Source organism: Oncorhynchus nerka, linkage group LG23 (assembly GCF_034236695.1).
Source record: "Oncorhynchus nerka isolate Pitt River linkage group LG23, Oner_Uvic_2.0, whole genome shotgun sequence".
In the NCBI taxonomy this organism is placed as follows: domain Eukaryota; kingdom Metazoa; phylum Chordata; class Actinopteri; order Salmoniformes; family Salmonidae; genus Oncorhynchus; species Oncorhynchus nerka.
The window spans coordinates 20,729,867-20,755,626 of record NC_088418.1 but is presented as its reverse complement, the minus strand read 5'-3'; the positions used below and the strand labels follow the sequence as shown (position 1 = coordinate 20,755,626).

Genomic DNA, 25,760 nt, shown 5'->3' with positions numbered 1-25,760 from the left:
AACAAGGTCGTCAAAATGTTTAGGCATGTTGTCAATGTAACTGTGTACTTTGACAGTATTACCCGATGTAAACTTAGGCTACAGTTTGAATGACAGTTACGGTATTGAAAATGCACAAGGCTGCACTTCTATGGCATATATCAATTTCAACAGTACTATTTACATATTACTGTATGTGGGTTATTGATTGAAAGAGACTGGACAACCCAAGGGGCACAAAGGAAAAAAAACTAAATTAGAAAGAAACACAGGAAACCACCCCTAAGGCACAACTTTGCCCGCAGCACTGTTGTGCTGTCTCTACACATATTATTTTCCCTTCCAATGCAACGTGGAAAGAATCTTTTGGAATGCATTATCCATCCTCTGCAGGCGTCTACTGTGATGTCCTCACATGCTGCATCCATTGCAGCCAGCAGGGTCATCTGTGTGTGTGGCTGACGATCGTACACCTTCCACCTCCATGCTGAAAATAACTCCTCAATTGGGTTAAGGAATGGTGAATAAGGTGGGAGAAATTCTATGAGCATCCTCGGGTGGGTCACAAACCATTGCCTTATGATGTTTGATCGATGGAAACTCACATTATCACAAATGACCACATACTTTGGCAAATCCTCTCTAAACAGATCCCTCTCATCATCAGGGATGAGAGCCCTGTAGAGAGTCTCTAAAAAGTTGAGTAGATGCTGGGTGTTGTATGGCCCTATAAGGGGGATATGGGTTAGGACACCATGCTCCGAAATAGCAGCACACATGGTGATATTTCCTCCCCGTTGGCCTGGCAAATCCACAGTAGCCCTGTGACCGATGATATTCCGACCCCACCTTCTGCATTTGGTCAGGTTGACGCCAGCCTCATCCACGTATACAAAGTTGTGAGAGGGTTCACTTGATTCCAACTCCATTGTACGCTATATCCCAGAACACACAGTTGAATTTGTTTTGGTAAGGAAGAGTGACATAAAATGTACATATATTGCATGTTCCTTCCACAGCAATGGAAATGTGTGCAGTTTATGCTTACTGTACTATGTATCACTATAAAATGTTGCTGTAAAGTAGTTACATAGATATATGTTTTACCTGTACATACTGGTACCGTAGCTCCTTAACTCTGTCCTCATTCCTTTGGAATGGTACACGGTACAGCTGTTTCATACTCATCTGGTTTCTATGCAGCACCCTGTCGATGGTTGAGATGCTAACCGTATGGATGTTTTCAAAGACATCGTTGTCTTCTATAATGGTCCTTTGTATTTCCCTGAGTCTCATGGCATTGTTTGCTCGAACCATGGTGCAAATAGCCTCCTCCTGTTGAGGTGTGAAAAGACGTCCTCTGCCACCGGTTTGAGGTAATCTTGCAGTCCTTTGTGGGGAAAAATGCAGTGATGCATCGCACACTTTCACATAGACAAAAACTATGCGAACACACATTCTACTGTAAAACATACAGGTGGGTGCATGTAAGGTGCAGTATGTATCTGTAGAGTATATTTCTGTATGCTGTGAAATACAAGTGGACTACTGTAATATGAAGCATTGTAGGAAGTATACAGTATATTGCTTATATACAGTAACAAACAGTGCACTGTACATTGGTGGACATACCTGTTCTCTCTTCGAAACGTTTGAACTATTGAGGACACGGTTGATCTCCCAATATTCGGCTGCACCCTTCGACCCGCCTCAGCCATTGTAAGGCTATGATTGACAATATGGTCTACAATAGTGGCCCTTATGTCATCAGATATGCGCCTATGTCCTCTTCTGCCTCTTCCTCTGTTTTGCCTTCCACCACGCATCCTTGCTCCTCTTCTTCCTCCTCTTGGCTGTTGACCCTGTTCGTTTCCTAGTCCATCCATTATTGGAAAATTGCAACTCTGTGTTGTGGTCTGTCTATATATGCTTGCCAATTGATTCTTCATGAGATGCAACTTTGAGCAATTTAGACAACTGGTTGATTGTTGGTTGAACTAACACTTTACATTCCTTCATGAGTGAGGGTCAATTTCACCTGCACGATTCATCAATTCACGTTTTTGTACAAAAGGTCTAATAGAAATGTGTAAAACTATGCTTGACAGTTTATGACAAATAGTTCAACAATTTTGCATGTAATGGCTTATGCAAGGAACTAATGCCTAGATGTTTTGAGGGGTAAGACTATTCAACAGAGAACCATCTACTATATTTTGATCAACATGACATGAGCAATTGATAATGTGGGAAAAAGCTGACACTTGTACATTATCAATTGCAATTTGTTCAAAGGAATAAGGAATTGATTTAATGATGTGCACAAGTGACTAGATGATTTGGAATTTGTACAAATAGTATCAGGAAGTGCACTTTTGATCTAAGAAATGCACCAAAGCGACTGAGAAACACTGTAACCTCAGGTAAAAACGTTGAATTTGAGATTAGACTATATCATGGTTAGAAGGTGGATTGTATTATTCTTTGTTGACCTTTACCACCAAACTCAGGTAAGCAAGAAAGACCATGTCCTGATATGACTTTATTTACATTGACCTTTGTATTTTTTACAGTGGAAATTGTGGCCACCATGTCCTATATGAAGAAGACAAAGGACAAAACTGACAACACCTCTTTGTGACTACTCCTTATCCCCCACGAAGCAACTCTTCTTCTTGCCATCTTTATTGTAGCGAACTGATGAACTACAGATATAGGATCTTCATTTGATCACCCTGTTGCAGGATAACTGTCCTGACATTTTAAACTTTTATTGTATTTGAATTTTAAAAAGGCTTCTGAAATTTGTAATTTCCACTTAGAAATTGCAGACTTGATTTTACTTCAAGAAAAATATATCAACCCCTACAACAAAAAAACATGACTTGTTATCCACATAATTCACATTTCCTGTTGCTGCAGGATCATTTTCCTGCTCTAGCATACTGCCTCAAATTAAGATCCTACATCTGTACAGTATTACCCTCTGAAATCAAATGGATTTATTTAATTTAGCGTCTCTAGGTTGCCTTTAATGAAGCAATGCATACAAAGTCCATTATTTCCGATCACTATTTACAAAAATCTGCTATGTTTACACTGATCTTAAAGAGAGCCATGTCCCACATTGACTTAAGTGAAAACAGATGAGAGGGGTTGTTTATGATGACATCGCCGGAACCCAACTCCTCTAAAGGTGGGTTTGGGTCAGTTTCACAAAGATTATTCAACACTATCACTACGTACATCCTCTGCACTTATCATTGCCAACCTTCTTTAACTCGAATATATGATCCATTTACATTGAACTCTACATTCTTTTTGTTTGATAAAGAGAAATTCAAGGGTGCAAATCATTTTTGTGGTACTTCTTTCAAAATCAAATAGTATTTCCTTGGAAGTAGCAAAGATGATCGTTTTTTCCCCCCTGCCAAACACATAGCTACTGATGCATACCCTTAACTGCGCTTTCCCAGACACAGATTAAGTTTAGTCCTGGACTGAAAAGCTATTTCAATAGATTCTCCATTGACTTTGACGATACTTTTTAGTCCAGGACTATGCTTAATCTGTGTCAGGGAAACCGGCTTTTGGAACCTTTCACACTAGTGAAATCTCTCATTGAGTTGCTGCACTCACATATTCGATCACAAAGGTTAAGACACAGATTGATCTGCACATACTAAGTCGCTTTTATTAATACAGAACTGCATGCTACAGAGACTGTACAGCATAAACATTGATTCATTACAAAAACGTGGTTTTGGAACCATTTAAAATAACAGAAGAAAAAAAAAAGAAGAAAAAAAAAGAAGGAAAAAAAAGAAGGAAAAAAAAGAAGGAAAAAAAAGAGCATAAAATAGAACAGGAACATCACAGCCGTTAAGGAAACATTCAAAAACTTTTCATCATTAGCATCTTATTAAACCAGAGAAGAAATCGACAGGTTACAGTCGCGTCATGTCAACTACAATGGTACCGAGTGGATGATTCTCTTGTAGCTTTTTTATTTTTTACAGCCTCTTGCAACATCGACATGCCTATTTTTTCTATCTACCTATGTGTAGTAGTGTACTTAAAAGTGGCAGTTTGTGTATTTTTTTTGTAGTTATTTCATAGTTTTTTATGAACCTCCTAATAATATACATAATTTGGCCCATGTGGGTTTATACAGTATAATGTCTGTCTTTTATTCAGTTGAAATTTAAATTTGTATATTTGACAATTTGCTACCAAACACATTTGTTATAGCAACATTTATACTACATACATAGCAATCTATGTAACGTCACAGCAAAGTATGAAAAAAGAAAGAAAAGAAACAAACACAACTGAAACCCCTACAGCGTGATTAGAGGCAGGAGAGAAAATTATCACAAAATTTGGCACGGAAAATCTGTACACAAATCTACAGTCCGGTAGAGATGGGACTGTGCAATAAAAAAAGAAGGGCTTTTTCCCCAAACTACTGAAGACACGGTACCCACTGTCCCTTGGTGTTTCAAGTTTCTTTTCTTCTTTTGTAAAATGGCTTATAGACGCATTTCTTGAAATGAAGTTGTGCATACCTCTGTTTGTGAAATCTACACAGTACATTGGGTGGAATCCAGGTTTTCAGTGAAGAAAAAAAGGACGTTTTTATATAGTTGCTTACGTTAAGAAAAAAATATTTGTACAATGTAATTAAGAAAAAGAACAGATTTTAAAATGGACAACATACAAGATACAACAAGCAATCTCTAAAGCAATAAATACTACTGGTCCTAGCGTTGTGACATTTTGTATTGAATACCGCAGCCCCCCACCCACCCCAATAGACTTCCCCCCGTCTCCCTTCCAACCGCCCACCCACCACACCTGACTCCACCCCCAAAGGTATACAAAAAAAAAGAAAGACAACGCAATGGAACGATGCACATTAACACAGTAACCCCCCCAACCCACCCACCAAATAGTTCTGTACATTTAAAGAAGAACAAGTAACATCACAATTAAAGTTGTTCCTCAGTAAGAGAGGTGTCTCCACGATCCTCATACCCTCCAATGATTGGTTCGCAAGCTCGTATTTAATACAAATAATGAAGGAGAACCAACTCTTTCAAGAAAAGGGGTCATTGAATAGTCATGTAATCTACCATTTGTTTTATATCTGTCATTGAAACACGTTTAAGTGGAACTAAATAACCATTTTCTGTTTAACAAAATAAGGAGAACAGAAGTTCAGAAGAATTTTGGCAGATTCACAAAGCCATACTCTACAGCTCATTGGATTATTATTTCATTATAATATTTATATTTTTTCAATAATGATGGGTCAAATATTGACCAGTGAACTTTGATAAAACAGTAACACATTTTCAAAGCCTTATGGCACAGAAACAGAAAAAAAGATTGAACGAAACAAAGAGAAAAGAATGAAGGGTGCAGAGCTAGAAAAAGGGGAAGGAAGGAAGGAGTGAATAAGGAGGGATCTACTCTATAGACTTGGTAACGAGCGACAGAGGCTGAGGGGCCGTGGAGTTGGGGTGTAGCGAGCGGGAATGACACAGCGATGCTGCCAAGGGCCTGGCCAGGGCGGCGCCCGAGGAGCCCGGCTGCCGCGAGGACGAGACGTCGCCGCGCGCTCCGTTGTGGGCTGCGCCAGGCGTTTTGCCCGCTGCAGCAGCAGAGTTTCCCAGCAGAACCAAAGATGGCGGAGGAGGATGCCCAGGCAGGAGGTGCCGGTGCGGGTAGTGGAGAGGCTGGTGGGCCGGTTTCATTGTCAGTGAGAGAGGTTGCATTTGTTCAGTCTGAGGTCTGGACTCTTTCGAGGAGGGGGAGGGGGCCACCGAGGAGGGGGAGGATGGGGGGGAGTCTAGTAAGCTGCCGTCCGAAGAGGGAGGACTGGCACAGCTACCTTCACCTTGGATGTAGCGAATGCACTTTTTTTTTCTCCTGGAGATGGGGGACAGAGAAAGATGGGTTTTGTTTAGCAGGACATCCCAGAACTGACAACAATCTGCTGGGCAATAGCTGAGCCTTAGCAGTCAACATAAATGCACCATCTTGTTTCACTGGCATTATGCATGCCGTCGATGTCTTAAAGATAACATCTAAAACCTATTTCTGGGCGTTACATTATTGTTGTTTTCTGGTGCATTTAAGTGGTTGCCAACACTACAGCCTGGCTGAGGATCAAGGCTACATGTGGCCTGCTCAGATTCCCAGGACATACACACAGTACACCAAACAGACAGACAGGATGATGAACAAGGAGAGGCAGCAGGAGGATGAAAATAATGGATGAGAAATGAATGAAGAATAAAGAAGAATGGTTTTATTGGCGAATCTCAAGACAACTCCCTTTATTGTTGCTATTTTCCCTCATCTTTTAAACGTTTCCTCACAGAGTTCTGATCTTTACTCAACCAAAGAGCTGGCCGTGTTGAAGAGCTACTGCCAGGATCAACCTGCTCTTCCGAGATTACTAGTCCTCCCTCTCTCTCCCCTCCATCCTCTCCTCTCTTCCCTCCACTATCCTGACTTCTCTCTCTCCCTCCATCCTCTCTTCCCTCCACTATCCTGACTTCTCTCTCTCCCCTCCCTCCTCTCTTCCCTCCACTATCCTGACTTCTCTCTCTCCCCTCCCTCCTCTCTTCCCTCCACTATCCTGACTTCTCTCTCTCCCCTCCCTCCTCTCTTCCCTTCACTATCCTGACTTCTCTCTCTCCCCTCCCTCCTCTCTTCCCTCCACTATCCTGACTTCTCTCTCTCCCCTTCCTCCTCTCTTCCCTCCACTATCTTGACTTCTCTCTCTCTCCTCCCTCTCCTCCACTATCCTGACTTCATTCTCTCTCCTCCACTATCCCGACTTCTCTCTCTCCTCCCTCTCCGCCACTATCCTGACTTCTCTCTCTCTCCTCCACTATACTGACTTCTCTCTTTCTCCTCCCTCTCCTCCACTATCCTGACTTCTCTCTCTTTCTCTCCGCCACTATCGTGACCTCTCTCTCCTCCACTATCCTGATTTCTCTCTCTTTCTCTCCGCCACTATCCTGACTTCTCTCTCTCCTCCCTCTCCTCCAATATCCCGACTTCTCTCTCTCCTCCCTCTCTGCCACTATCCTGACTTCTCTCTCTCTCCTCCACTATACTGACTTCTCTCTTTCTCCTCCCTCTCCTCCACTATCCTGACTTCTCTCTCTTTCTCTCCGCCACTATCCTGACTTCTCTCTCTCTCCTCCACTATCCTGATTTCTCTCTCTTTCTCTCCGCCACTATCCTGACTTCTCTCTCTCTCCACCACTATCCTGACTTCTCTCTCTCTCTCCTCCACCATCCTGACTTCTCTCTCTCTCCTTCCTCCTCACTTCCCTTCATTATCCTGACTTCTCTCTCTCTCTCTCCTCCCCCCTCACTTCCCTTCATTATCCTGACTTCTCTCTCTCCTCCCTCCTCACTTCCCTTCATTATCCTGACTTCTCTCTCTCCTCCTTCCTCACTTCCCTTCATTATCATGACTTCGCTCTCTCTCTTTCTTCCACTATCCTGAATTCTCTCTCTTTCCTCCACTATCCTTACTTCTCTCTCTGTCTCTCCTTTCCTTAGGGGGGAGAGTTCAGATGTTGAGGTAAGAGGTTAGGGGGATCCCCACTACGCTGCACCTGCCCCTAAGACGTGTGTATGAGGGTCACGGTATAATGGTTGCATTCCTGCTCGGGTCAGGACTCTCCCCTGTCTGGCACGCCTGCAGCCAACCCATCTTGCTCTGTGGAACGGCCCACAATGCAACTGCACTGAGCTATCACTCAAGAGGCGGGGGGGGGCTGTGCACATGCTATGTTCATATGGGGTGCAGGGAGGCAAGGATGGACAGAGGGGGAGCCTCTACCCACCTCGTTTCACCCTGACATCAACAACAACAGCTCCTTATCACAAGGTCTGTGCGTGCCTCGAGGGTAAATACACTGTGGTTCAGACTGTGTTACTAGCTCACAGGGACAATGAGCAAGAAGGAGAAAGAACAGAATTGGGAGGTGGGGAGGGAGGGAGGGAGGCGGGCAGAAGTGAGTGATAGAAACTATGCTTTGGTTCAGCTAGCCTTCTCTGTTCTATCGTTCAATCAAGGGTAAGGCCTGTTTGTCAAGTCATACCCTGCCTGTACTCCTTCAGGTAAAAGGTTGACATAAATACTGTGAGAGAGAGAATGAGATGGGGAAAAAAGAGGGGGGGGGATCGATCAGTGAGAACTGATAAGAGAGGAATGAAGAGAAAGGGAGAGTGGGGAAGAAAAATATATATTTGGACAACCACACATACCTTACACTGATGGCATGCTGGACAAAAAGGCATGCACTTGTGAGATTGAACAATTACACAAAGAGAACAAGCACACAACAAAAGAGAAAGAGTAAAACCACAGGGAAATGTCAACTGAAAAGCAAGGGAAAGGGAGTTGAGATGTCTGCTTGGCTGTCAAAGACCCTGTATGAGTATTGTGTGGTACTATTATTACTGCCAGTGCCAGCCTGTATCTCTTCCTCTGCCAGTGCCAGCCTGTATCTCTTCCTCTGCCAGTGCCAGCCTGTATCTCTTTCTCTGCCAGTGCCAGCCTGTATCTCTTCCTCTGCCAGTGCCAGCCTGTATCTCTTCCTCTGCCAGTGCCAGTCTGTATCTCTTCATCTGCCAGTGCCAGCCTGTATCTCTTCCTCTGCCAGTGCCAGCCTGTATCTCTTCCTCTGCCAGTGCCAGCCTGTATCTCTTCCTCTGCCAGTACCAGCCTGTATCTCTTCCTCTGCCAGTGCCAGTCTGTATCTCTTCCTCTGCCAGTGCCAGCCTGTATCTCTTCCTCTGCCAGTGCCAGCCTGTATCTCTTCCTCTGCCAGTGCCAGCCTGTATCTCTTCCTCTGCCAGTGCCAGCCTGTATCTCTTCCTCTGCCAGTACCAGCCTGTATCTCTTCCTCTGCCAGTGCCAGTCTGTATCTCTTCCTCTGCCAGTGCCAGCCTGTATCTCTTCCTCTGCCAGTGCCAGCCTGTATCTCTTCCTCTGCCAGTACCAGTCTGTATCTCTTCCTCTGCCAGTGCCAGTCTGTATCTCTTCCTCTGCCAGTGCCAGTCTGTATCTCTTCCTCTGCCAGTGCCAGTCTGTATCTCTTCCTCTGCCAGTGCCAGTCTGTATCTCTTCCTCTGCCAGTGCCAGCCTGTATCTCTTCCTCTGCCAGTGCCAGCCTGTATCTCTTCCTCTGCCAGTGCCAGCCTGTATCTCTTCCTCTGCCAGTGCCAGTCTGTATCTCTTCCTCTGCCAGTGCCAGCCTGTATCTCTTCCTCTGCCAGTGCCAGCCTGTATCTCTTCCTCTGCCAGTGCCAGCCTGTATCTCTTCCTCTGCCAGTACCAGCCTGTATCTCTTCCTCTGCCAGTGCCAGCCTGTATCTCTTCCTCTGCCAGTGCTGAAGTGCTAACTGCCTGTCAAATCGCTACAAATGAGCTAATATTATTATTTTTTTTAAAACAGACATATCGATTGATAGTATGTGCCTGTGTAACATATTGATTTCCCCGTCTCCAGGGGAATTACGCCAGATGCATCTTTCAGGAAATGGAGCCCGGTGGGGTCTGTTAACCTCTTGGCTCCTTAAACGAAGCAGGATTTATCCCTGGCTATTTCCAAGCCCGGCGCTCTGACACCCCGCTGCTGCCCTACTCATCATCTACCCGTTACGTTCATAGACTAGACCAGGAAACACAGCGAGTATATCAATGTGATCAACTGTTGACGTCTTATTTTCAATCTGGAACAGCACTACAGTAGAAGCTGAGTGTGGAGCCTTGCTGATTGAGTTCAGCAGGCCTTGTGGATGACTTGAATTGGATGTTGACTTCAACTGGACACCATATGAAATCAACCTTTAGAATTGGACATGAAAAGTGACTTGGCACGATAACTCAATGTCTTATGAGCTGTTTTCTTTGAGGCAATGACAAAATGCCAGATAGACTTTCTGGTGTAATAACTACAGATCAATGTTGAAAACCAAAAAAAGGAGAAAAATGAAATGTATTGATAGGTCGCATGCCCTGGGTTGACCATGGTGATGTATCAAACGGAGCGTCACAATGGTCAGGGTAGAGGTGGGGACACAGTGCAAGCCAGACACGGAGAAGGATATTACTTAACAGAAACAGATACCTACCATGAAAACATTCCCAATTCAAAGACTGCTTGTGTCAGAACAGAAAGACAACAGGTAGGGACTAATTAAGGGTTATCGGGGAGGAGTTTGGAGGAAGAAGAAGAGGAGGAGGAGGAGGAGGAAGAGGGCATAGAAGAAAGTCACTATGGTGCCCTCTGAGAAGCAGGGTAAACCTTAGCACGACAAGGTTATCAAGAAGGCCAATTCAGACAGACACTTAAAACAGTTTGGATGTCAGGCACTTACATACAGCCTGGATAGAAAATGGATTTCAACCTTTCAACTTGCCAGAAGAATAGTATCATAAACCATTCATGTGTTCCATTTTAAAATGACATGACAACAAAAAGGCCCAAGGTTCTCCTAAATGTGATTGTGTTCAATGCTGCAACAAGGACCTTCCCTTACAATGATAGAATTGCTGAGGTAGAGTACAAATGATGAGAGTAAATCCATTTTCTACGACTGGGCTTCTAGTTTTCAAAGAAAATAAGTGAAATGACCTGCTAGGAGAAGTTCTAGCAGAAAATCCCCCAATCAGGAAAAGGAACAGATAGAATGTTGGCGTCATCAATTAACACATTGAAGGAAACATAACACACATCTGTTTTAGACGGGCGTGTTGAGAAGACGTAAGAGAAGGAAGTGATTGTCATTACGGTTGTCCTCCCGTAGATACTACAGGGGTATACCTGCATGGTTTGCACCATAAACTCAGCTGGTCAAGCCCGAACAAGGCACGACACTTCTTTGGGGCATTTGCATCTGTTAGCCAAAGAGGTAGACACACAAACGATACAAAAACACAGAAAATGGACATGTCATTGGACAGACAACATATAGCCACGGGTTAGGTTTGGGCTGCCAACACTGGGACCTCCTCCACACAGTCCAGGCCATCGCGTCTCCAACTCCTCTCAGACCCAGTCTGATGAGGCCTGCCCCTCATTATGAGAATATGCCCTATAGGATCCACCCAACCCCACATCTATATGCTGCAATCTAGACTTGGGTACAGACAAACACCACTCACACCAACAAACACACACACACACACACACACACGGACATTAACGCATACCCTGTTAGCCCTGTTCCCAACACAACTAGAGGCAGGCCAGACTAGCAGGGCTGGGTTGGAGGAAGAGTCGGGAGGTGGCGACAGCCTGGCGAAGGAAGGAGAGTGGGAGGCGGGGAGGGAAGGAGGAAGTCCCAGCTCAGCGAGCAGCCGTCACCTGGCCCCCTGGCGTTCACGCCGGCACACACCATACACACCTGCACGGGCCACACCAGTTATTCTGCTGATCGAGCCCAAAGCGCGCTCGACACTTCTTAGGAGCGCTCAGGTCTGATGCCACAACAGGGAGGGAAGCCAGCAGACAGGAGGAAGAATAACCAAAAAGGGAGGGAAGAGAAAGAGGAGAGAAATAAAGGAGAAAAAAAACCGGAAACCAGTGAGTCTGTGAGCTTCGTAATCGTGGCATATCTAGGTAATTTCCCCTCTAATTAAAAAAGATGCAGTATGTCTTTACAGAAAGGACTGTCAGAAGACACCGTTAGTCTTTCAGACGTTAGTAATCAAACCGCAAGCAAAAAGCGAACAAGTGCATAAATGTGCAAAGATTATGTGGAACAAAAGGATAGTCATTTCCCCTTTAATAGAAGGTTAAAGCCAATAAAAAGAGCATCCGTATTTGTTAAAGGAGCAGAATATGATGGGGGAAATAATGCAGACTTGATTACATTTCTGCCAAGTGCCATTCATAGTTCTACTTTTTATCGCCATATTTGAGAAGGAGAGGCTAGAGGTGGTAGGTAGGAAGAGGCGGCAGTATCTGACTGTTACACTAAGTGGAGGTTTGGGTTAGTCTCAGCCAGGGAAAGCATTAAAGGGTTCAACCTTACTGAATGCAGCAAGGGCACTACTACTGTGTGGCACACGGTTTTCTACTATAGTGGCTTAATAATCCCAATGTAGCGCAAAGTGACAGCTGGGCCAAAGAGGGAAGGAATCCTATGGCGAGTGAATCCAGGCCTTAGTTTGAGCAGAGACCGCGTAGAAGGGGAATAGGCCCAACTCATTCTGGCCCAGGGAAAGGCACAAGCACAGCTACTGAAGCCAATAGATTAAGGAGGTTTACCCGGACTGGTGTAAAATCTCTGGGTCATACTCAACATTAAGATTACGTTAACTTAACAGCCACCACTAGAAATATATACAACATATGGATTTGGCCAAATGGGGAAGATTGTTCTTGAATAAATGGCTTAAAAACAGAAGCGTCATTAAATAAATATGTAAGTATATAAAATAAAACGTACTTTTGCTAGTGTAAATAAAAATGGTCAAATAGATAAACATAAGAAACATTTGAAGAAAGAAAGAAGCAAAGAAAGCATATAACATCCTTCAAAAGTATTGCATTTAGCTTAAAGTAAAATGTATTTTAAATCAGATATATTTCACATGCAGAGATAAATACACAATAAACTGAAAAGAGAGGAGAAAAAAAAACAAATGAGTAATTTGAGACTCAAAATGACATTAGCACCTGTAATCGGAGGGAGTGAAAGGCAAGGGTTTGGAAAATATTCTCTGTGTTCTGAAAAAAAGAACAGATGGAGAGGCCTTCAAGAGGGGATCGTCACGTAAACGAGAGTAAAATACAGTTTCACATGCCGCATTTCTCCTTCTCAACCCACAGTATGGAATATCACAAGAATGTGAATAATAAGAATATAAAATGAAGAAGTAATAGAATTAGTAAACCTCCTTAATTTTAAGAAGTGGGTGATTATTTCCCCCTTTTTCAGGGTGATTAAAAAGCATGCATGAAAACAAGCAGGGGTGGCCCAGGTTACAGACACACAAGCACAGTCTATCTGCAGGGCACAGGCATTATAACACGCAGACACACAAGCACAGTCTATCTGCAGGGCACAGGCATTATAACACGCAGACACACAAGCACAGTCTATCTGCAGGGCACAGGCATTATAACACGCAGACACACAAGCACAGTCTATCTGCAGGGCACAGGCATTATAACACGCAGACACACAAGCACAGTCTATCTGCAGGGCACAGGCATTATAACACGCAGACACACAAAACTGGCAAAGTTAATGTTAATAACTATCGTAACGCTTCAATTTCACATTCTCAAAACACATATCAACGTTTCATAAATGCTGGGGGGTAAAGTGTGTGTGTGTGGGGGGGGGTCGGGGGAGGAGGGTGAGGCTGGGGAAGGGAGGGGGTCATGCATATTCAACGTTATTAGCTGGGGAAGGCTATGGGAGGAGGTGGGGAATGGAAGGAGGGGGTAACAAGCAAGTCTACCATTTAAATATTGCATTACGTGTAGCATAACTATGTGGTAGGGAAAAAACGAGCACGTCAACACAGAAATAAAATAAAAAGCAGTAGAGGAGGGAAAAAACGGACTAGACTATTATCTTGCAAGATGTCACACAGTCCTGAACACATGAAGGGTCTCCTAACAGGAGAGAGACCTGCCGCTCACTTACCATTGCCCTCTCCTGGCTGCTTATCCCGTTTCCTCTTCTTCTTCTTGCCCTGTTGGTTAGCCGCCAAAACAAGAGAAATAGACAGGAACCTTAGTTATTATATTGCAGAGGACCTGACACGTGAAATGAAAACGGGCCCATCTTTCTGTTCGTTTAGTCATTCATTCTCTAAACTCTTTCTCTGCCCGCCAGTTTTAACTGCCACTACAAGACATTGCAGAATTTCCCCTCTTCTCCCTTTCTGTATTTTTTCTCTCTCTCTTGCTCTTCTGTTGTAATCTTTTGACTTGTTTTCCTCTCGTTTAGTGACCATCGTAGAGGCTTTGTTGGTTTCTAGCGAGGGAGTCAGATTTGCAGAATGCTTTGTGAAGGCTGAGAGGAGTCAAAGTTTCACTGGCCAACCTGACCTTTGCAAGGGTGTACGATGACCCCTGAACTGCTGGACGCACAGCAAACGCTGGGAGAGAAACGTCCTATCAGCATCAGAATTCCAGGGACTTTAGACCCTGTTCTATATAGCCCGGCAAATCTACTGTAAAGTATATTGTAGATTCCATTGGCTGAGGTGTCTAGGGAAGCAGTCAACAGGCATTGCTAGCGAGGTGAGCTCTCAGCTCAGACGGAACAGTAAGAGCACTCATCCAAGACACACGTCCTTGCGGAGAGGAGAAGTACAGGAGGTACGTGTTGAAAACTTAAAAACTTACATAGTTATCTCGTGCAGACCAGCCGGGGTAGAGCTGCATGTGAAGCTGTCGCTCTTTCCTGGCCAGCTCATAGTATTTCGCCTGCTCCTCTCGCGTTAGGGCGTGCCACTACAGACGGACACGTGGAAAGAGAGAGGGAGGGGATGACAGGGGGAAGGACATAATAGAAAGAGAAGAGTGCAAAAAGTGTCAACAGTAGAAGAAGACCGTGTTCAGTCAAGAGCAGTGAGAAGTAGAGACAAACTAAGACATGTTGCCTTTGTCTACCAGACCCAGTAGCAGGCCTATAGTCAACTAAACCATACAGGGTGTTGGGGTGGATATTTTCATTTGACATTTGATTCATTTAGCAGAAACTCTTATCCAGAGCAAGTATGGTTAAGGGCCTTGCTCAAGAGCACAACGACAGATTTGTCACTTAGTCAGCTCAGGGATTCGAACCAGCGACCTTTTGGTGTACTGGCCCAACACTCTTAACCGCTAGGCTACCTGCCCTATGCATAGTCCCTTGTACCCCTGTACAAGGGAGTTACCAAGCTGTATGTGTAAAATGAGCGAGTATGTGTCTATGGGGGTGCCATATCTCTCTCTCTCTCTCTCTCTCTCTCACCCTTCGTCCCAGTATCTGGTTAATGGCGGCGCTCTCTTTCAACGTGCACTCGGCCACCACCTTGGCCCTCATCTCCTTCATGTAGAGCATAAAGGCGTTCAGCGGCTTCTTGATGTGGGGCTGCTTCTTCTTCTCGTCCTCCTTTTTCGAGTCCTGGTGTTTCCTGTGGAGTGTGTACAGTATAGTACTGTATGGTTGGCAAATACCCAGAATTGGTATTAAACAGCTTATTGTAATGGTAGAATTTAGAACAACAACACCAGTGCCAAGTTTTCCTCTACTGCCGTTTAGTTTACAATGGTAAAAGATAAGCAGAGGTGAGTGTGTGTGTGTGTGTGCAGATGTGTGTACTCACGAGCTGTTGAGGCCGATGTCGCTGTGGGAGGACTCCTGCTTGACGTTGGGCGTGACGATGGCGGGGTGGGGGATGCCGGTCTGGTGCAAACTGTGATGAGGGGGGACCATGTGGTGAGGGAACCTGGAGGACAGAAAACTGTGTAAATCGTCAGAGTGGACACGTGTGAAATGGAAGATGGACACATGTAGACACAAACAGAGACAGAGTATGCTCACTCGAGCATTCATACAGACAGTGCACATGTATAGGGCCGAATCCTAACTTGAGGTTCGAGCGGGAAAGTTTGATTTCTGTACAAATCTGTCATTGGGATTCAATGCATGACTTACACAAAAGCTTGAGTTTCCCACGCGTATATCAAGAAAGGATTCGGCCCATGAGTATCACAGAATTTGTATCTCACGATCACATGGAAACAGTTACCCAGTACACACACACACTACACATCACGAGTCATATTTCATAGTATTCATTTTAAAAATGAGAGCTGTTTTGTTTTGAAGTGGGAAGAGTTTCAAATGGAAGGACAGGACAGTCATTTTCTGCCAAAATGGCCCATACAGACACTTCAACTCTAATAGGCTTTAACAAGTCCTCACATGCTTCTATTAGCTGAGCCAAAATAGTGTCTTCCTCCAATGGCAAGTCAGTGTTTAGTGCTGCCACCCTTCTCCGGACTGTGGATGACAAATACAAGTTCCAGGATGTCTTGGCCCCTTTACAATGTGGCAAACTACAGGTATGTGGGGTCTTATGCCAATCTGTGGTGTAAGCTGATGTCAAAACTGAGGTCATGTTTAAACATCTTCAGCTCCTAGGTCTTAGCTTTAACCATGGGCAAGGCACCTTTTTCTGTGTTAGGCCTATTCTATTGGGCCACGTGCTAGATTCCATTGGGCCTCGTGCTAGATTCCACTGGGCATCATGCTAGATTCCACTGGGCCTCATTCCAGATTCCATTGGGCCTCATTCCAGATTCCATTGGGCCTCATGCTAGATTCTAGAATCTAGAATCTCATTCTAGATTCCATTTGGCATCGTGCTAGATTCCACTGGGCCTCGTGCTAGATTCCACTGGGCCTCATGCTAGATTCCATTGGGCATCATGCTAGATTCCACTGGGCCTCATTCCAGATTCCATTGGGCCTCATGCTAGATTCTAGAATCTAGAATCTCATTCTAGATTCCATTGGGGCTCATGCTAGATTCCACTTGGCCTCATTCTAGATTCCATTGAGCCTCATTGCTAGATTCTACTGGGCCTCATTCTATATTCCATTGGGCCTCATTGCTATATTCCACTGGGCCTATTTCTATATTCCATTGGGCCTCATTGCTATATTCCACTGGGCCTCATTCTAGATTCCATTGGTCAAATCAAATCAAATTTTATTTGTCACATACACATGGTTAGCAGATGTTAATGCGAGTGTAGCGAAATGCTTGTGCTTCTAGTTCCGACAATGCAGTAATAACCAACGAGTAATCTAGCTAACAATTCCAAAACTACTACCTTATACACATAAGTGTAAAGGGATAAAGAATATGTACATAAAGATATATGAGTGAGTGATGGTACAGAGCGGCATAGGCAAGATGCAGTAGATTTTATCGAGTACAGTATATACATATGAGATGAGTATGTAAACAAAGTGGCATAGTTTAAAGTGGCTAGTGATACATGTATTACATAAAGATGCAGTAGATGATATAGAGTACAGTATATACGTATACATATGAGATAAATAATGTAGGGTATGTAAACATTATATTAAGTAGCATTGTTTAAAGTGGCTAGTGATATATTTTAATAATTCCCATTATTAAAGTGGCTGGAGTTGAGTCAGTGTGTTGGCAGCAGCCACTCAATGTTAGTGGTGGCTGTTTAACAGTCTGATGGCCTTGAGGTCCTTATGCTAGATTCCACTGGGCCTCATTCTAGATTCCATTGGGCCTCATGCTAGATTCCACTGGGCCTCATTCTAGATTCCATTGGGCCTATTTTCTAGATTCCACTGGGCCTCATTCTAGATTCCATTGGGCCTCATCCTCGATTCCATTGGGCCTCATGCTAGATCTGGATTACTAATGGTGTTATTCTTTATCCCCCTGCTCGACATCTTCGTAACACCAGTATCATTAGCTACACTGATTGAGGGCAATAATCTGCATATATGGATTCACTTCCCAGAGCAATGAGCAACACAATTGTGTGTGTGATGAGTGAGTGAGAGTAATTATGTCTATGTTAGATTATTTGAATGTGAGTGTAGAGTATATATATGCCCCAGCTACGCATGACCGTACGTACACAAATCGTAGAAAAAGAGTGGAGGATGAAGGAGGGGGAAAAAGGAGGAATAATTTATTATTTTTCTTCTTTAACAGCTCATTATCTGGATGTGTCTGGCTGCATGGCTTGGAGCCAGAATATAATGATGAGCATCAGGTCGCCAGGAACAACTAGTTTCTGTTGCAGGCGATCTCTGGGGAGTGTGTTCTCTCTCTCTCTCCCACTGCTGCTCTTCTCTCTCTCTCTCTCTCTCTCTCTCTCTTGCTCCTGCTGCTCTTCTCTCCTCCCTTCTCCCCTCTTCATCATTGACACGTTTGTGTTTGTGCCATGTCATCTGCTGAGGGGACAGTGGCTGCAGATCAGCCATCATTAGGCCGCTGCATTTCCCCTACTCTCTCTCTTTTTCCTTCCTTCTCCCTTTCTTTGTGAATTTAAAAAATATATATATGTTCTTCCTTCTCTACTTTCCTCCTTCTTCCTGTCCCCTCACCCCCTCCCAACTTCCCTCCCTCCCTCCAGCTGCCACCGCGCGGCCCAGGTTATGGTTTAAACATGACGGCCATCCCTTTGATGTGCAGGGGCATCATCCAGCCTCATCAGCACAGAACAGCGCCGTGGCCCAATTTAGCCAACAGAGGGGAAGAGAGATAGAGAGAGGGAGCCCCCAACCCCCAGGCTCCTACGTCTCAATCTGAAAGACAGGGATGGGAGTGGGTCATTGGCTGTAACGGAGGCACAGTGTCAGCCAGGGCCATTTAATTGCCAATGCGAGGCGGTATCCCCGTGCCTGGTTAATGTATAATGACTCGCCCCGGCGCACCTTCCCTTCCGCAGAAAAAAAACAAGTCTGAGAGGTAGCGAGTGAGGAAGGGCGAGAGAGAGAGGGGTGAGGGAGGAAGGGAGAGAGAGAGAGAGGGGTGAGGGAGGAAGGGAGAGAGAGAGAGAGGGGTAAGGGAGGAAGGGAGAGAGAGAGAGAGGGGTGAGGGAGGAAGGGAGAGAGAGAGAGAGGTAGCGAGTGAGGAAGGGAGAGAGAGAGAGAGAGGGGTGAGGGAGGAAGGGAGAGAGAGAGAGAGGGGTGAGGGAGGAAGGGAGAGAGAGAGAGAGAGAGAGAGAGAGAGAGAGAGAGAGAGAGAGAGGTAGCGAGTGAGGAAGGGAGAGAGAGAGAGAGAGTGAGGGAGGAGGAAGGGAGAGAGAGAGAGAGGGGTGAGGGAGGAAGGGAGAGAGAGAGAGAGGGGGTGAGGGAGGAAGGGAGAGAGAGAGAGAGAGAGGTAGCGAGTGAGGAAGGGAGAGAGAGAGAGAGGTGAGTGAGGAAGGGAGAGAGAGAGAGAGAGGGGTGAGGGAGGAAGGGAGAGAGAGAGAGGGGGTGAAGGAGGAAGGGAGAGAGAGAGAGGGGGTGAGGGAGGAAGGGAGAGAGAGAGAGAGGTAGCGAGTGAGGAAGGGAGAGAGAGAGAGAGAGGGGGGTGAGGGAGGAAGGGAGAGAAAGAGAGAGGGGTGAGGGAGGAAGGGAGAGAGAGAGAGGGGTGAGTGAGGAAGGGAGAGAGAGAGAGAGGTGAGTGAGGAAGGGAGAGGGAGGAAGGGAGAGAGAGAGAGGTAGCGAGTGAGGAAGGGAGAGAGAGAGAGAGAGGGGTGAGGAAGGGACATATCAAAGGACAGGGGGCGAGAGGCCTACACTTCCTCCCATGTGTCACACACAGGCCTGCCAGATATGAAGGACCTGTATGGCTCCAACCACATTATTCAAATAATGTATTTTCATTTGCTCCATCCACTGACTCTGCTCTCTCCTGCTCCCTTCCAGAGAATGTATTTTTTAACAGGTCCTGGGTGTAAGGTGCTCATTGAGGGGGTGCAATGTACGAAAGTGAGACTCACCCTCTGCATCCTAATCGGGCCGGTATGTGGCACTAGGGGATTGTTCTCTTGTTAAGATCTGGCTACCCAGTGAAATACAGGACCAGGACATCTCAATCACTCAGGCCTCATGTAATTGTTAAATATTACTGCACTGGGCCTCCCGAGTGGCGCAGTGGTCTAAGATGCTGCATCACAGTGCTAGCTGTGTCACTAGAGGTCCTGGTTTGAGTCCAGGCTCTGTCGCAGCAGGCCGTGACCGGGAGTCCCATAGGGCGGCGCACAATTGGCCTAGCGTTGTCCGGGTTAGGGGAGAGCTTGGCCGGCAGGGATGTCCTTGTCCCAAAGCGCACTAGCGACTCCTGTGGCGGGCTGGGTGCAGTGCACGCTGACACAGTCGCCAGGTGCTTCCTCCAACACATTGGTGCGGCTGGCTTCCGGGTTAAGTGGGCATTGGGTTAAGTGGGCAACCCGCTTGGTTGGGTTGTGTTTCAGAGGACGCATGGCTCTTGACTTTCGCCTCTCCCGAGTCCATACGGGAGTTGCAGCGATGAGACAAGACTTTAACTACCAAATAGATACCATGAAATTGGGGAGAAAAAGGGGTAAAAATAATATTTAAAAAAATATATATATATTACTGCACTGTTGGAGCTAGGAACACAAGCATTTCGCTACACCTGCAATAACATCATAATAAATATGTGTATGTGACCAATAAAATATGATTTGATTATTAGACATGGACTGGACTTCATGACTACTGGATGTCTCGAGGCATATTTAAGCAAGAAAGCCCTTTTAAAGCCAAGACACAATTCTCTAATTCTGTTTACATTTTTTTGCTTCCGAAACCCTGTCATATACACAATTATCCAAACCTTTCAACTCTGCACCATTTATCTTCGCCTTTGACAACCCAAATGGCCATATTTTTTTGTCAAATCCCCCATTGCAGTTTTAACAAGGACGTGCTAAATCCCCTTTCTCCAGAGACGGAGACCTCCACCTATTCAGCTATGCTAATTCAATTAGGTCTCATCAGAATGCATTAGCTCTCCCCAGCCCCACAGCCAATCCCCCTAGCCCCCATCCAGCAGATTCAATTAGCCTCGCTGGAAATAAGATGATCACAATGTAAAGGCCGTCATTAGAGCTGAATTAGCTGTCACTTAAAGCACAGGTCCACTAGACGTTGCCAGACCTCAGTTAGTCTGGCTGCCCGGCTCTACCAGAAACCAGACACACCCTGACTGCACCGGACAGCAGGGCAACCATGGCTGGGCTGGGGAGAGGGGGGGGCAGCGTCTGCTTTAAGGGAGTCGCTGGGAGTGGAAGAGGGATCCAATAGATGGGTAGCGATCATAAATGAGAGCCTTTATAATAACCCTGCTATAACCAGTGAACAGTTACTAAAGCCATGAGCTTGTCTGGATTAAGGTGATGATGGAAACTATCAACCTAAATGCGTAAGTGTTGTATATTAATGAGGAATACATGTGAAGATATACATGTTCAATGAAAGGCTAACCAAGAAAGAGGACAAACTATCCTCTTTTTTTTAACAGTGTGAATGTGCTATTCTGCTTTTAATTAAAAGCAGCGTTCAAGATGCGTGTGAGCGAGCGAGAGAGAGATGAGGAACCCGAGTGCACACGAAACGTGTTCAATGTCAAAACACTAGGTACTCTTTCACAACATTGACCTTGCTATACCCCATTGGAGGCCTCCCTCTCTCTCCTTTCCTCCCTCGCTCACACTTATCCATCAACGTCACAGAGGTTTGAACAGTCGACCCTCAGGAGCTGCTTTTCCAATCAGCCTGTAATAGAGCTGAAGTTTGGCCTGGTTCCTAGTTCCAAACTCTCTAGCTGCCTGCACTGAAACGCCTGTGAATACTGCTCTGGGCTGGGGGAGAGGGACATGGGGGAAGAGCTGCCACACAAATCACGGGGTACTTGTCATCCACAGTTAACTCTTCCCACATTCCATACAATACAGAGTATTGGGAGAATCAGACCCAGTTCAAAACACATAACGCAGCAACAACAATGCAGAGTAGTATAGCACAGTCCCCGGGGGAACCGGGCCCAGTTAAAAACACATAACGCAGCAACAACAATGCAGAGTAGTATAGCACAGTCCCCGGGGGAACCGGGCCCAGTTAAAAACACATAACGCAGCAACAACAATGCAGAGTAGTATAGCACAGTCCCCGGGGGAACCGGGCCCAGTTAAAAACACATAACGCAGCAACAACAATGCAGAGTAGTATAGCACAGTCCCCGGGGGAACCGGGCCCAGTTAAAAACACATAACGCAGCAACAACAATGCAGAGTAGTATAGCACAGTCCCCGGGGGAACCGGGCCCAGTTAAAAACACATAACGCAGCAACAACAATGCAGAGTAGTATAGCACAGTCCCCGGGGGAACCGGGCCCAGTTCAAAAAATAACACAACAACAAACATTTGTTCCCCCCCCTCCCAGTTCACTTGTGTCCAGAGCCCTCCCCTTGAGCTGGACCCTAATGGGCCCAACAAAGAACTAACCAAGGGTCAAGCCCCAGCATGCATCATTCTCTCCTTTTAAGTGTATAGACGTTTACATATCAACGTGTCTGGTTGTTTAAAAACTAGCAGCAAGGATGTGCCTGTCATGCAGCTAGGGTAAATGTTCTTCAGGGGCCTCATTAGCTCGAAAGTGATACATATAATTAATATTTCAACACATTAGTGGGGGACACTGGAGGATTGACCTTTTGAGCGTGGAGACGGGAGTGTGCACTCTCTGCGCCACAGCCTCCTCCTGTGTGTGTGTGTGTGTGTGTGTTTATCTCCCAAGGCTCAACTCACCTTTGCATGGATGCGTTGACAGTGAGCGCAGTCGGGTAGGGGTGCCTAAAACCCTGGTAAACAGGTTGACCTTGCCTAGGAGAAGGACAAAGAAGAGAGGGAGGTAAGGAAACAGGGTTGATGGAAGTAGAGGAGGTAAAGCCCTCTCCGTCTCCCTGATCGCAGGCCTCTTTATTCTCATTTGATCAGGACTAAAATCTAGGGGATTGCAGAGTGCGGATCAAAGGAGAGGCAAACTCTAAACAATTTGAATGCCACAAATCTGATAGGAATGGCTAATTAAATTTCATAACCCTTCGCTCGGTGTCGACGGAGAGGGGGCCCCTTCCTCCCCGAGCTGAAACTAGGTGTTTTGTTGTGATAATTGAAGACGAAGCGCAACTCTTTAATGGAGCCATCACGCTAATTGAGGTCTACACATCTAAAGACAAACAATAATGAATGTAAATTTATACCAAAATAAAGTGCAGAAAATGAAAGGGTGCCGCGGCTGCGCTCGGGACCTCTCCCGGTATTTAGATCGCGGTGAGAAAACATTAAATTAACAGAGCTTAATTTGTAGCCTTTTGTCATATTAACAAGTGTTGACAAGAGTCAACCAGGGATAGCCCCCCTGTGGAATTGTGGGTAAAATACAGGCAATCACGGTTCATTGATCTAATTGGACAATACAGAGACATGCAAAATAGCATTCGACACAAAGTTGGGGTTGGGGGGGGAGTGCTTCTGTGGCCCATGAGTCAGTCCATTGCTTGAATCTATAAACTGGAGACAGCAGTAGAGAGGGAGACTTAGCCATTCTCTCTGCAATGTGGTCAGCTAGGAGTCAAATCAGTGCCTGATCAAAATTGAGAGGACCCCGTTTGAGATAAGTGGATACAGAGCTTTCCCTATGCACTCTGCTTATGATGTTACCAGTCTGGAAAATACTGAAACCAAGCTATATTAGCATACACAACAAACCCGAAGACATGGCCTCTGACCGAGAACTATTTTACGCTATATCTTTTACATTAGAGATGCTGATTTTACAATGCAATGTACTACAGAACTCAATGCTCTTAATCTACATCTAGGCACACAAACAGCACCAGCGCATGCTTGGAGTAGTACAACATGCTTGGAGTAGTACAACATGCTTGGAGTAGTACAACATGTTTGGAGTAGTACAACATGCTTGGAGTAGTACAACATGCTTGGAGTAGTACAACATGCTTGGAGTAGTACAACATGCTTGGAGTAGTACAACATGCTTAATGACAGGTGTTTGGTATTTTATTAGGATCCCCATTAGCGGTGGCAAAAGCAGCAGCTACACTTCCTGGGGTCCAACACAAAACAGGAAACATGACAGAATACAGAACATCAATAGACAAGAACAGAACAAGGACAGAACTACGTACAATTAAGGGAAGGGTCATTAAGGAGAGTAATAAAAGGTTGCTTACTGTGGTACTAACCACCCTAGCGGATGGGGGATCTGGCCTACAGCACCAGGTGAGAGAGGGTAATAGGGAGATATGTCTGGGTGTTGTGGAGGCCTTGGAATTCCTGGAGAGAAAGAGAGAGAAAGGGTAGAGGGGCAAACAGTTATCAAATTGTTTCCAACATCGCAGCCCCCCCCCCACACACAACCAAAATAAAAGTCAGTGTTAAATTAATCCTTTGTGAGTTTCATAATTGAACAATGTCAACATCACTGGAAGCTGGGTGGGTAGGGAGGAGGAGGTGCGGTTGCGCCCGCATGTTCGCAGTACTAAATCACACGTCCTGATCAAAGCTGTTCCGAGTCAGGCGGTACGGTGGCATAACATGTTGAGAGAGACCGAGAGAAAGAAAGAGGGGGGGGGGGGGGACGACTACCCCAACATGATCCTGTCACATTAGTCTCCTATTGAATGAGAGGATTAACAACGTGTGATAATTGAGGTTTAGAAGCTAACATAACAAACGATGTGTACAGTCTCATACAGATGAAAATTGACATCTGTTCCTTTAGAGGGCTGCAGGTAGAGCTTAACTCTAAAATGAACCGGGTCTGACCCAGCAAGTTATCTGACTGTCGTAAGCATGAATGAAGTGATGTTACAACCGTCTCTTCGTGTTATTCATGACCAGCTTGTTTCATAGCTTTGTCGGCTTACCCAATGTACTGTGTTACATGTTGTATTAGCCTAGCTGTCTTCAACTGACACCGGCTCTTATGACTTGTCTATGACACCTGTTATGACATGCCTATGCCATTATGAAGTAGGTCTTATAAACAGAGGGGCCCTTGGTCTCCTGCTTCTCTTTAGCACAAGTGTTTATGTCCCACTACTCCTCTTCATGTTTGACAAAGACGAACAGTGACAGACGTCCGACATAAGGACAGCTCGCACAGAGGGCGAAACGATCACACGTTTGCCAATGTCGCTTTCACTTCCTGTGGCAGCTGACGGGCAAAGAAAACACGCACACAAGCCACCCAAAACATTAGGTCTCCAAAGGTCTGGCGAGAAAAGAACTCGCTCAAGACCAGAAAAAAAGGAGAAATAGAGAAAGCAAAAGAAATGATGGCTTTTCCATTTTTCCGGTGTTGAGCGTTAAAGGAACAACAACAACAACAACAGCGACAAGGAAGTGTTTGAATTCCCCTGGCAGACAGCATAGCTGTCTAGTTTATTGTCTTCGGTGCGTTCTCTCACAGTGGGGGCCTGCCTGGCCTGCATGTCGGTTGCAGCAGTTTTTGGGTGGTGCCGATAAGGCCACAGTGGACCCAGATAAAGAGTTCTGCAGAAACCTGGCCGCATGAATCCATCCACAGCCTGTATGTTGCCGGGGTGTGTCACACCCAAAGCAACAAGGCGGAGCCGGATATGTGGAAAGCAGACGTTGTTCAGTGACAGGTACCTAAAGAATACTTTGTGCATCCAGAAAGTAGAAAAACCCTCACTGGTCTCAAAAAAAGGATGGCGAACTAATTGTGAACAATTAGGATTCGAGTAAAAAAATAAAAAAAATAAAAAAATGTAATCACAAGTTATAGATCGTTAGTTACGCATTTGATGCTGAGAAGGGTTCCAAACAGGCTGCTGTAGGACCTAGTTCTATAGACATAATGGCTCTGACTGATACACTACTCAGAGGAAAGCATTCCGAATGTTGCTTTCCGTTGCTATCCAGTGCTGAGGCCTTAATATAGCTTGTTCATTCATTTAACACTAAGCTCAATTAAGCAAGGCCATTAACTGGCGCATTAAACAGCAGCAGGGTCGTTATTATTGCTCCTTTGTGAGGACAATCATAATAAGAGACCACTATGACCCCAAAACGCTAACAAAACAACCAGACACCTTTCAAAGCATTACTTACCACTGTACAACATACTGAAAGTAAGTTACCCTATTAGGTCATCATGTTTATT

At 45.3% G+C, this 25,760-nt stretch overlaps 1 protein-coding gene across 22 annotated transcripts in view; it reads right to left on the bottom strand.

The window, feature by feature from the left end:
• Window positions 1-4,887: 4,887 nt before the first annotated feature.
• Window positions 4,888-25,760, bottom strand: part of LOC115106433 (transcription factor 7-like 2) — a 137,832-nt gene continuing 116,959 nt past the window's right edge. For 2 of the 22 annotated variants that reach the window (XM_029629166.2, XM_029629161.2), the window contains 9 exons: window positions 23,803-23,905; window positions 22,355-22,429; window positions 15,353-15,475; window positions 14,998-15,160; window positions 14,388-14,495; window positions 13,681-13,729; window positions 12,702-12,752; window positions 11,425-11,497; window positions 4,890-5,913 (listed from right to left, as the gene is read on the bottom strand). In XM_029629166.2, coding sequence (XP_029485026.1) covers window positions 5,451-5,913; window positions 11,425-11,497; window positions 12,702-12,752; window positions 13,681-13,729; window positions 14,388-14,495; window positions 14,998-15,160; window positions 15,353-15,475; window positions 22,355-22,429; window positions 23,803-23,905 — 1,208 coding nt within the window. In that variant the 3' untranslated portion in view covers window positions 4,890-5,450. Of the gene's footprint in view, window positions 5,914-10,841; window positions 10,915-11,424; window positions 11,498-12,701; window positions 12,753-13,680; window positions 13,745-14,387; window positions 14,496-14,997; window positions 15,185-15,352; window positions 15,491-22,354; window positions 22,430-23,802; window positions 23,906-25,760 lie in introns of all 22 variants that reach the window. The other 20 variants (XM_029629182.2, XM_029629181.2, XM_029629172.2 and 17 more) reach the window with 19 other exon arrangements.